The 12,571-nt window shown below is 40.8% G+C and overlaps 1 protein-coding gene across 1 annotated transcript; it reads right to left on the bottom strand.

Annotated features, from left to right (window-relative positions):
• Positions 1 to 235: 235 nt before the first annotated feature.
• On the bottom strand, positions 236 to 12,406 carry LOC119741398. The gene is made up of 4 exons (XM_038217145.1): positions 12,298 to 12,406; positions 6,762 to 6,960; positions 2,586 to 2,707; positions 236 to 869 (listed from the first exon to the last, which is right to left on the bottom strand). The coding sequence occupies exons 1-4, from the start codon at positions 12,404 to 12,406 to the stop codon at positions 766 to 768; spliced, it is 534 nt and encodes a 177-aa protein (XP_038073073.1). The 3' UTR covers positions 236 to 765.
• Between the last annotated feature and the right edge of the window lie 165 nt (positions 12,407 to 12,571).

Below are 12,571 nucleotides of genomic sequence, written 5' to 3'. Positions count from 1 at the left end.
TATATCCCCCACACGCACGTACGTACACCCACACGCAGAACATAGTAGGCCTACATTTACTGCCTTATTACACCATGCGTACAGTCCGCACTCACGTGTGTGTGCTTGCTGGTTGTGTTTGCCGTTCGTACGGACAAGGGTCGTACACGCACGTAGCCGCGTTGATTGTGCGTGCAGGGCCCGATTATCTCCCTTCGACAAAAAGCCGAGAGACCGCATTGAACAAGGCTATAGGTAAAGACGCTATGATTATTATGAATAAGAATATTATTTGGCGCAGTGGTTTATGGCCAATCAGAGCATTGCAGGAGACATTGCTAGCTCCTTGCGTTATGTACGCGCCCAAACGCTATAAAAGACGAGCCAAGTCAGGGCTCGGTGTTCAGATCGTGACTGGTTCTGGTCGGGTGAGGAAGTTCACCCAGAATAAGGAGCGCGTCGTACTCAACGTTCGATTGCAATGCAAATTGGCGCTCCGCCTCATCGTTATCCACAAAGACATTAGATTACATGTATACGCATCGGGCACGGTGTGTGCCAACAGTATTGGAAGACAATAAAATCGTTATTATTATTTGAAGAAGAACACGATCTTCCCAGTCAGAATTCTTGTCTAGTCTCTAGTCATTTAGTACTTGAACTAGTAATTTCGCGCCCGTTACAGTATTTTAACAGGACTAAAAATGTATCTATCACCCGACGTAGATACGTGTCTGGAACGTGTGAGCTGGAAGACCAATTAGCCACTTGATTAGTCCGGGTTTTCTACTGCGACAGGATGGTAGGAGGGAGGGTTCGAGTTGGCGGAGGTTTCTTCTTATAAAACAGCTTGAAAGTCGGAGGGGGATCGTTATCATATTCAACGACCTCTGGAAGATAAAAGAAAATCCAAGACAATGATTTCGTTAATACTTAATTCAACTATGTACTTTTATTTCAGGTTTTTCTCCTCCCAATGTTTAGATTGTTATCAGATAGCAGCTTAATTTAATGTTTTTATATGCATTTCTAGTTGTTTCTCATGTTTTACAATAAGTTATCGTGTGCCAAGGAAAATGACGTAATATTTAGCAGCCAAGGCGCGCAAAAAGCACTTTTGGAGATAAACGAGTTCAAAGATTTTGTGCTCCCATTTCCAAATGAAAAATCGCAGCAGGCTGAAATTTCGGCTCATGAAAGTCGTTAATAATTAAAATCATATTGGGCATTGTTTATTTCAAAATATTACTGAATTTTAAAGTTATTTAAATTTTTCTGCATTCGATCTTTTACCGGGAACTCCATCTGCCTTAAACTTGAACTCAACCTGCATCAAACGTGCGCTTAGGCGGCGTGTTAAATCCTAGCGTCCTTTGGCCGGGAACAAACTTGGCTTTGCGTACCCATTTAAGTGGGACGTTTAGGGCGCTTGGAACGTTTTTGTTACATTATAATAATACACGCTTACGACCTTTTGCCGGGCACAAAATATGAAAAACTTCCTTTCGTCTTTTGTTTAATGTTAATTACGTCACAATGACGTAGCCCCTTGATACAATGTATATCAAATGAAAGATATTTCCAAGCCAAATCAATTAACCGAAATACCCTAATTTGACCTTTTGACCCATTACTCGCCCTTACGACCTTCTTCCAGGCAGCCGACGAGTTCTATGTTCATTGTTCTATGTTCATTCATTTCTTATTTAATCCTAAATATTATCTGTACATTGCCCTTAAGAATTAAGGCCGCGCTGTATATCTTATTTTACAGTGTTTTTTTTGTTTTTTGTTTTTTGGTACAGCATTTTTTTTTGTAAGTCATCGAGACAAGTTATCCAGTGTTGCAAGTAACAAGCTTTAATGTCATTGTTCGTCCCCAGTTTGTTTATGGCTCGATTTGTGACTAGACCGTGATTGGGTACAAGTGGGTGACTTGCGACGGTCTCGCTTACAAGTCTGATAAGGGCTTCTTGAACCAAGAATACGCTTTCATGCATGCGGGTATATTTATAATTACTGAAAATATTAGGGAGACATTTAGACTTTTTTCCAACTTAAATGTGCCCTTACCCAATATTCCCTTGTCCTTTTCCACGAATGTCGGTATGTTTACTAATTAGACCACGAGCAACAAATATAACCCGATTGCGACAGAACAATTTTGCCTCTGAAGGGGAGACATTCCAATTGACTTGTGCACAAATAAAAACCTTCCCATAAACCCATATTGTAATATCACCCCGCACTATCCCGTCTAACGTTTCTCCCCCGATGTAAAACAGAAATGACCAGAAAGTGTCTCCTTACACTGTAAAAAAGTTGGGCAAAATGGGTTGATAATTCGACCAGTGCTGGTCGAATTATCAACTGCCTACACTTTTGGGCAAATTCTTCCCAATAGTTTGACAGTTTTTACCCAATTCAACCCAATATGAGGCAATTTCATACCAATGGCGGGTAAATTACATTGGCCACCAATATTTTACCCAACGTTTTTACAGTGTAGCAAAGGTATTTGTTGTAAAACTAAACTTTAAGAGAAACTGCGAATGGGATTATGTGATGATATTCAAAATAACAAGGACGTTTTCTCTTTGATTTACCTGGGGTCTTTTTTCTTCGACGTCGCTCTCTATATGCTTTATTCAAGGCCGCACAGACAAGGAGACAGAGAATCAGCACTCCCACGATCATAACCAAGTTTCCAAGAACCGATTCCGCAGTGCTTTATGAAAAAAAGAGAAATTGTAAAACAAATTAATAAAAGCACAACAACCAAACGAGTGCAATTGACTGCATGGTTCCAAGACCTAGTCCTTCGTCTTTTTTTTCCTAGCATAGTTTTTTTTCGCGAAAATTATCCACACGTCCGCGAACGCCGACTTTGTTTAACTGTAATCGATTCCCTAACGTATTCGATTCCGTTACGGACTACGTTTCTCTAAATGGGGTATCGATACAGTAGTACCGCATCTCGTCCCCCAGGCTTACTTTATTTTCAACCTCGTTTCCAACAGTAAGCCCTGGGATGGGAACTTGCTTCCTGTATCCTGAATCGTTAGGAACCTGACAATTATTCCCGACGCTCACGTCTAAATTGTAAGTCAGGCAGCCTCCGTGGCTAAAAATATACATGACGACATTGACGGCCCTTTTTCAAAGCTCGGCTTCGTTAATAGCTTCCGATCAAATTTTTAATAAATCTCTTGCTTCAAAATATCACACAGTTATGATAATACAGTTTCATATTAATTTTCTACAAGAAAGTATTGACTAATGTTGACCTGGAATCTTCAGCAAGGCATCCAATTGATGACGTCTGGAGCAAAACTGCTGATGGGCGTTGGGTAGAAACAAAACAAACAAAAAACAACATCCGTGTGGTTTTCCAAGTAAATCTGGATTAGGTAACTCTCTGTAAAATTTGCTTATGACCTGGGAAATTCTAGCGTTGTGAAAGGAAGTGTAATGTCTATGAGGAGGAGTGTCATGGCCGAGCGGTTAAAAAGCACCGGACTCAAGCTCTGGTGTTTCTGATCAGCAGAGTGTGGGTTCAAGTCCCGGTCTTGACACTTGTGTCCTTAAGCAAGACACTTAACCATTATTGCTTCATCCTTCAGATGGGAAATAAAGCCGTAGGTCCCGTGTGTTGTGTAATGCATGTAAAAGAACCCAGTAACTCTTATCGCTAAGAGAAGGGGTTTGCCCCGGTGTTTCTGGCAATGCGTTTATCTTTAACCATTTGAAGGCTGCACTTGTAAGGAAGGAAGGAAAAATGAAGGAAGAGCCAATTAACCATGATATCTAATTTATGATGCAGAGAAATGATCCCAAACTCGTAGTCTATTATCTCTTCGATCATTTCCAGATGATATAATAGGTACATGAGATATGAAAAATACATTTTCAGGTTCATTTACTGAGCTCTTAAAAACCTCTGCCACGGACATTACATAATGCTGGAATTGCCAATTAGAGTTGGTGGGGTGTGTGTGTGTGTGTGGGGGGGGGGGGGGGGCGTGTTGGTTCAGATGCATTGTCGCCATCATCAAACAGTTGTTAGCATGATACTGATGTGACATGTGGCTTGAGTCAAAATTACTCGGGCCTGCAGGTTCACGTTTACTTCTGTTAAAATCGTAAACAATCATCCATTTTTTGGTGGTGTACTTTTTTTTGCACGCTTCAACACGTATTGTGATCAGCTCACAGTTAGCTAGGGAGCTATTTGCCCAATGATACGGATGAGGGGTGCTGTTTAGATGCCTGATACTCGACTCCATTCAGTGGGCATAGCCGAGTGAGCGAGGTTCATTGTCCCGCTTCCTACAGGGAGATCTGACAATTTTCTAGTCTGTTTTTGTCCTTAGATGACCCTATGCCATGACCTCTGAGTGAAAAACAACTTCCCTTTTTGTAAACTGAAGCATGGGTTCTCATTCAATTAGGCTACGTTCAGACACCATTTTAAATTCGCTGAAAACACTAGCTGAACTCGATTCGATGTCGTTTTTCTGCTAAAACGATGTCTGAACAGTTTTTAAGTTACACCAAATCGGTTTTATCTCGTCACTAAAACGCTTAGCTAAAACACCTCGGAAGGAAAATCTATGAAGCAAATTTAAAACTACAAAGTCGCACATACACATATGTAATCACTTGTGTAAATGAGTTTCTAAAGACTCACCAGGAAAGAATCGCACAAGCTTAGAGTTTTCAGTTTTGACTATTCGGGGAAATGTAACAGTCCAATAAAAGATGTTCTTTCATGACTCTTACTACATGTACTTGTTTCATATGCATCATCCCATTGGCTAAAAAGTACAAGCAAGAAAATGCATCATAGATTTCAATCATACACACAGAATTTGACAAGAAAAAGAAAACCCGAAGAACAATTAATGGTCCTGCCATCTTTTCTGAGCATTCCAGATTCCACAAACTAGGGCACTTTCCCCCCAAAAAACACCAAGGGAAAAATTCCAAAATGAAGACATACCAACTAACAGCGCTGTTAGCAGGCGGAGCCGAACGGAAACCACGCCGAGTTTTGGAAAATCCCGGTAACTGTCGTCAAAATCAAAATAGTTCATGACGCAGCAAAAACTCGCCCCTCATACGAATGCGATCCGAGTATACTTGAATGTCAAGTTTTCAAAATGAAAGCAGTGAAAATTAATTACCAACTAATTCTTTTAAGTTTTTAATAAGAAATAAGTAGTTAACAAAAACCTATATTGACCGGGAAATACTCGGGCGCTATCCGATTGTCGACGAAACGAATTCGGCAAACTTCGGACATTTTCGGAAAAAAAGAGGAATGCCTCCCGTTTTATTCACGTGACGTAAATTGTAATACAATGTAATACCGAAGGCTACCTGACCTAAGATTCATCAGTAATAGTCAGAATCTGTTGATGGAATATTTTTGTTATAAAGTGCGAAAGTGCTTACATTGCTCACGCTGTAAACTAACACAAGATAATAACGTCTTGGATCAAGGGGACAGTCACGTGATCCTCGTGTCTGCCCCGGTGTCAACCACCACTGCCCGAGCTCGCGAGCGGGTCCCTTGTGGCTGCCCGGGTGTAATGTCGTGTGTAACCGGACGATTTCGTGAACCAGTCCGCACACGCGGACGACACGGAACGGCCGAGTTCGGGCGGTCTGTCCTGGACACGGGTATTATTGTTCTCGCGCTCGAACGACGGGAACACGTTCGACTCGAAACAGGATCACACACATCCTATCCGTCGGGGTTTTGCAAGAAAAATATACCGCAGGGGTGGATCCAGGAATTTTCACGGGGGGGGGGGGGGGGTTCATCAGCAAAAGAATCGGAAATGTAGACAGTTTTTTTCTCCGGACACTTGGCCTCCGAATATCAATAGGCGGGGGGGGGGGGGGGGGGGGGGGGGGGACAAAATACGAAAATCTAACGACTTGTCATCAAGTCTATGCAAAGGCTGACATTATTACCAGTATATGGGGGGGGGGTGTCAGAGCGGGGGGGGGGGCGGAGGATCGCATTATTTTTAATGAATTTCTATGAAAAAAAAATTGACAGAGTTGCTGGATCCGGCGCCTGGACCACCCGAACTCAGTCGGTGTGTCCCGTCTACGGGGCTCTCAAAAATGGTATTAAAAAGCGCCCTCTTGCTGGCGCACGGAGGCCATATAGGCGAATAGACCGCGCAGCGTTTGATAACGCCCCCCAAAAAGGCTCCGGTTTCTGGTCTAGCGCGCGCCTCGCAATGAGCAATGCGCGTTGGCAAAATTAAAAAGTTTTTGATGTCTCAAAACCGCCAAACTCACTGGTTTGACTGGAATCCTGCTGCTGCACAATTTTAACGTGTTTTAGATGGATTACGGTCGAGTATAAGCTTTACTATACCATTTGCAGTCATCAGCTGACATTTTGACAAAAAAAACAAGTAAAAAAATAAAAAGCAAGCTGCGTCGCCGCACCACTTTGGGGGCAAGCTCCAAACCAGAAACCGAAGACTTGTTGGGCCTAAGTCTCAGTTCGTGGCTTGCTCGAGTGTAAACACCGTGTATACACGGGGAAGCTAATCGAACGCACCCAGAGAAGCGCATTGAATCGATTTGACATCCAACCCTCACAATTAACACGCTCACCCTTAGTTGTTACCCAAAATTATCAGAAAGTTTCACTTGAACTGGTAGATAATCATTCAACAAACAATCATCTTAACTGGCAAATGTTCTGCAAATCGTTACGTCTGTGACTCTCGCCTTCGAGGAGAAAAATATTTTACCCCATGGGCAATGGACGCAGCTGATAAAAGTACTTTTGGTTTTCATCATGTCTGGCCTCTCCGCAGCAGAACTTCCAGCTGTAGTCGATATTGGAGCAACAGAAGCGGTCAGATCCGTCCGACATCTCCGAGTCCGGACAGTCGAAGCCGCTGACATACGAGCCCTGGGCGTCGTAATAAGACGAGCACATTGAGATGCCTGTGGGAAAAAAAAAACACATTTGTGCATACTACATGGGTGACCTCAAAAAGATGCAACACTAAAACATTTGCCTTTAAACAAAAAGGGATTGGTGGATTTTTATGCTTTTAGTATCAGATTATAGCTGAGAGCTTTTGCTTTCAAACACTGAAAAAAACCCATAAAAATAGCACTTTGGGTTGCTTAGAAAATGTACACAAAACATTACCACATTAAGGGATTTTCACTGAACCTATTTGTGCATGTCCTTATCCTTACAAACAACATGACACATAATATGACAAGAGTACAAATGAATTTGATGGAAATACCTTTTATTTTCCACCTGAACAGGTATCTCATCCTTTCTGGTCTTATTTTAAACCCTTTAAGCATCACAAATATGTCAAAATACTAAAGAAATTGCACAAATGAAAGATAATTGCACAGTAGGCTTACAGTAAAATGTTTCGCTGTTTGAAGTACTTGTGTACTGGATGAAAAATGACTACGTTTACATCATTGACATTTTCTCAGCAACCGAAAGTGCTATTTTCATGATTTTTTTTCAGTATTTGGAAGAAAAAGCTCTCAGTTTTAATCTGCTACCCAAAACATAAAAATCCACCAATCTCTTTTGTTTAACCCTAAAAGGGCCGGGGGGGGGCGGAATCCGCCCCCCCCTCAACATTTTCCGCGATAGCTTCTAAAAAAATTTTTTTCGCAACCCGAGCTGTTATGACTTTTTAGCCTCGAGCTTTACGCATCTTTTGATACCAAAAACATAAAAATCGGACCACGGGTTGGCACGTAGCGAAAAATTTTCCGGCGCTATGCGCCGTGAAAAATGAATTTTCGCATATACGTCGTGTACACAGAGCAGAATTGCCATTCATACATATGAATAATTAATTAGCCATAATTCCAAAACCCTTTGACCTATAGTCATGAAATTTCTTGGGCATGTTAAGGAAGAGTTGCTCTATGCATGTGCTGAGTTTCAAAATTTTTCGTCACTCGATGGCCGAGATCTTAGGGGGGGGGCGGAATCCGCCCCCCCCCCCCCCGGCTGAGAGATGGTCAAAATAACCCGGCCCCTTTAGGGTTAAGGCAACTATTTTACGGTTGTAATTTTTCCGGGGGTCACCCTAAACATAACGTCTAGCGGGGAAAAGAAATAATGATAACTCTTCCTCCGTTATTTAGGTACTAAATGACCAACCATTGACAAAAGGCCAATCCATGTATAACTAAATAGATGGGATGACTACTTGTTTATTTTATTTTTTATTTATTTATATCTTTCTGGTAATGGATTCCTCAAAAGTGCCCTCGGTACTGTAGCTCGAAAACCAGAGGAAACCTGTAAGAAGACAGTGAGAAGAAATAACAGTCAAGGTAGGGGGAAAACCTCAGAAGACTATTCAGGGAAAACCAACGCAATCAGGCAGGGACTGAAAACCAATCCACATGTAGACCGAGGCAGGAATCGAACCCGGGTCACAGCAGTGGAAGGCCGCTGCGCCAACGTGAGGAAATCAAATTTATAAAGTAAACCATTGACCACTGGAAACTTTACTTACCAGTCGGTACTTCTCAGATTATATTCCAAAGTTATGTTATTTCCAAACGAAATTATTTCACATGGTGATTGAGATGGTAGTATGCCGATGTGCAAACCATGTGATAAATATCAAGGTCCTTAACGTGGTCCTCATTTGATGGGAGAGAAGATGGCCAGTTCAAGACATAAATTAATGAGCTGCTTGCCAAAATTGAGTGGTTAATGCTAAAACTCCTCAAACCTAGAGGATCACTTCTGATAGATTTAATAGACCCATGTCTGTAACACACAATAGTGTATCCATTTGGTAATGTGAGGGAACGGTTAGACAAAATTAGTGTACGCACTACACACTCTAATGCAGTGATGGGAACTGTGCGCGACTTTCCAGCATTTCTAGCAAAGAATTAGTGAACTGTTCATTGGGATGAATGGAACAAAAGTTGTCTACCTATCCGATCGGTTAAGAATAACATCTTGTAAAGATGCAAGCACGTAAGTTGAATAGTGTATACGAATCTATATATACTTTTTTCGTTCATTCATTCATTCATTCATTTTGGTTGTATTGTTAAAAAATGGTGACCAATGAACAAGTCCAAGGACTAAACATATTTGGTTTACAGTACAACTAAAAAGGTTAATATTTACAATAATTGCTAAGCATAATATACATGTAAACAGTAAAGCTTGAACAAACAAAACAATAACATTGACTAACGTTACAGTTAAAAATTGAGTAATTAAAATAAAATTAAATAGGAGAAATAATTATATGAACACCTAAAAACCACAACTACTGAGAATTAATTAATGTAATCATAGAGGGAGATTGTGTATATATCTGAGTATTGATACGAGGTATGATAAAGTGGTTAGAGTTCCTGAGATTTCGTTTGGTGAGAGAGAGTCTTGGGTTGGGAAGCATGTGGCGGTGTTTTTCAGAAGCTAGCAAGTTTTGGGCAAATTGAGTGGCGAGGTCAACACGTCTGCCTGAAAGAGATTGGATGTTAAGGAAATTGAGAACATCGTTATAAGGCAAGACATTCGGATGAAGGATAATGCGGAGTGAACGCTTTTGAACTTTTTCAATATTTTGAGCTTGATTTACAGTCAGACCCGAACGTGGAGATTCGGGTAAACCAAGGATTTTTTTTTGCATGAACTATTTTTATTTTTAAGAAATGGTTGAAGTCGGAGAATAGACACGGGTCACGGAACTGTAGATTCGTGCTAAGAATGGACTCCGCTTCGGCTTGTCCAGTCTTAGAATGGAATCCGCAGTTCCTCGTCCATTTTCCTTGACGTTCATTTTCCTTGATGATTTGGGGATGGTTAACCCGCGGATCATCTAGTCTACACGCAAGGATTAACGACTAGGCCAAATTCCTGTTTAGACGCGTGATAATTGCCCGTACAGGTGGCAATTACCATGAGTACTTTTCAACAAAGATCCAGACAACTTAACCGCTTCACTGCACGCGGTGGCTATCAAATTTGCAGGGCTCTGTGCCCGATCTGGTGTCAAGGTCTGTCAAGCCAGCTAATTATATTTTTGAATATTCAATATCCTACGTTTTTGACCTTTACTATTGAATTCTGATAAGTGATAGCTACATAACCATGTTAACTGCGAGCTCAATATCTTTAGCTTTAAAATAAACTATGAAATGTCGCATCGGTTCGGGACCATATCTCTCTAAACCTTTTTGATGAAAGTCTAATTAAAAACGAGATTTGGGTAAACGGCGTTCTCTTCGAAAAAGGTGTCACATTTGACGTTTATTTCCCGGGTAAATATTTCATCTATTACGACAAAAAGTGCACAGTACCATCTGTTATATCCTGAAGTATTTTGGAACAAATATATCTTACATAAGGAGTGGTTTGGCTTAAAGTTTATGAATATTTTCGTTTTAGATGTCATGCCAAAAGAAACGCCAAATGGCACACTTGGAACATTCGAGATTAACATGGAAACGGGTTATCACTCGTCGTTCATCCTTGTGTGTAGGATCCGTGGTGAACCACCATCTTCCGTCTATTTGGTTGAGATATTAAACTGAAAAAAATCCCAAAAACTAGGGAGAAAATCGTTACGATATAAGAAAGAACGTTCGTTCTACGTTAAATTCCTAACTTCAAATTTTCAAATTGCCTTAGAATACGGGAGAAAGCATCGTAGATTTCAAAATTAACCGGGGAGCACGCCCCCGGACCATAGCAGGACGTAACTTCCGCACGCCTTCACTCACCCTCCCCTTTTCAAATCACCCCCCTCCCCCCCGGTTCCTGAAAGCTAGATCCGCCCCTGAGTTTCTGCGCCACAGTCTAAAAAGTAAAGTAAATGTTTATAGAATTACGAATGGAGCTTTGTGGGATCCTAAACACACAATCAAATCAGTTGCTGTAGCCCTTCTTGTCCTTTGAAAAATAGACAAGCATTCTATAGCTGTTTATGTCAATCCTTTATTGAGGGTATTTTTATGCTCACCTCCTGAATTGTGAAGCCAATGATAGTTTTGCATACAAGAACACTTTAATTGACAGAGTAAAAAGCAGTTTTAGCATGCATGATGATTTCTCACTACTAGATTGCATTGTTAGTCCATCATTCAGACGGAAATACATTTCCACCATTAAGAATGTAGACTGTCTCAACCATAGTATTTGTGAAAGTGTCAAGACAGTTTTGTATCGTAACCAATTTCTTGATTATGATGATCTTGGCACTCTTGGTGGACTGCTCAGGTCGTTTTGACAATCTTTAATTTCTGACGTTGTCTGGATTATCTGGGGGTCGTCCGGTGTCGGGGTTATCCTGTTTGTGAACACGGTGGTATGTATATACTTATATGTATTTATAGTAATTTTTATCTTCTCCTTTTATGGAGGTATTGTTGGAAATAAATACATAAAAATAAAATAGGAATCAAAATCGTGTTTGTTTTCATGACCGGGGTTGTGTGCAGGCCTACATTTCGACACAGGCGAGCGTTGTTCCCTTATGACAAAAGCTTATTTTTCAGTGTCACACATGATTGCCGATAAAAGGGTACAATTTCTACTACAATTTCTACGTATCCAACACATTGCAATAGAATCAAATATGCATCACGGCGATGTGTTTGTTAGGTCAAGAAGAAGGTCAAATAGAAACGGGTTCAACTGACTTCAGCTATGATAAAAAAAAACCTACTTGTTGACTTATTAGACCCGTTAGTAGCTGTCTGCTTGAAGGGCAGGTGTATTTGTTTAAGTGGTTAGGGGTTACCAGCATGTTTTTGATCAATCAGGTGGATTTAGCGCCAATTCCAATGCTGGACCTTTCTACTGTTGGACGCAATTTGCTATGATCAGCCGTCAGTTTGCAACCATGTGCAGACTGAATGCAAAATGACGCGTACAATCACACCTTCTTACTTAAAAGGAAAATGAAAAAATGTTCGTATTGTTTTTTAGCACTGTTTATTGAATATATACATTTTTACAAATAGTTGATTTCAAACTTCGGGAGTATTATTTCGCCTCTAAATGATGACTGACCATCATTTTGTCAACTACTGGTTAAGCAAAAGAACGATCAACCTGAAAATATGCTCGCGCTGTGGGTAGGGGCATGGATGTCGGGAAAATTTGCCTGTTAAATCACCATTTTGCGTGGTTATTTCATCGGGTAATGTGCATCTCAGTCTCTCGACACAAGCCAATCTCTGGACTTCGGGTCTGTAAACCTAAATATCATATCAAGTTAACAAATATAAGAATAATATTACTTTACATGGTCTTACCTTGTCGTACCGTGGGTGCCTGTTCCAGGTCAGGTGCCCTTTTGCTGTCTGCCAGGTTCGGCCCGGTAGCGCGGCTAGCGCAGATGCCTTCGTTAGCTGCGCATGGCATCTCCAACTTTGTAAATAGGGGTGTTAGAAATAATAAAACACCCACCATGTTATTTGACAGTTTGTATTCTCTGGAAATACAATTCGAAAATGAATCATTGTTGAAATTAAAGGGCAAACGAGCTTTTGTTGTATGTTCCTTTCTAGATTGAAATATATTCATATA

This window comes from Patiria miniata, unplaced genomic scaffold (genome assembly GCF_015706575.1).
Source record: "Patiria miniata isolate m_02_andy unplaced genomic scaffold, ASM1570657v1 HiC_scaffold_5, whole genome shotgun sequence".
NCBI classification, from domain to species: Eukaryota; Metazoa; Echinodermata; class Asteroidea; order Valvatida; family Asterinidae; genus Patiria; species Patiria miniata.
Note: the sequence above shows the minus strand (reverse complement) of the source record. Positions and strands in the feature narration are given on the sequence as shown.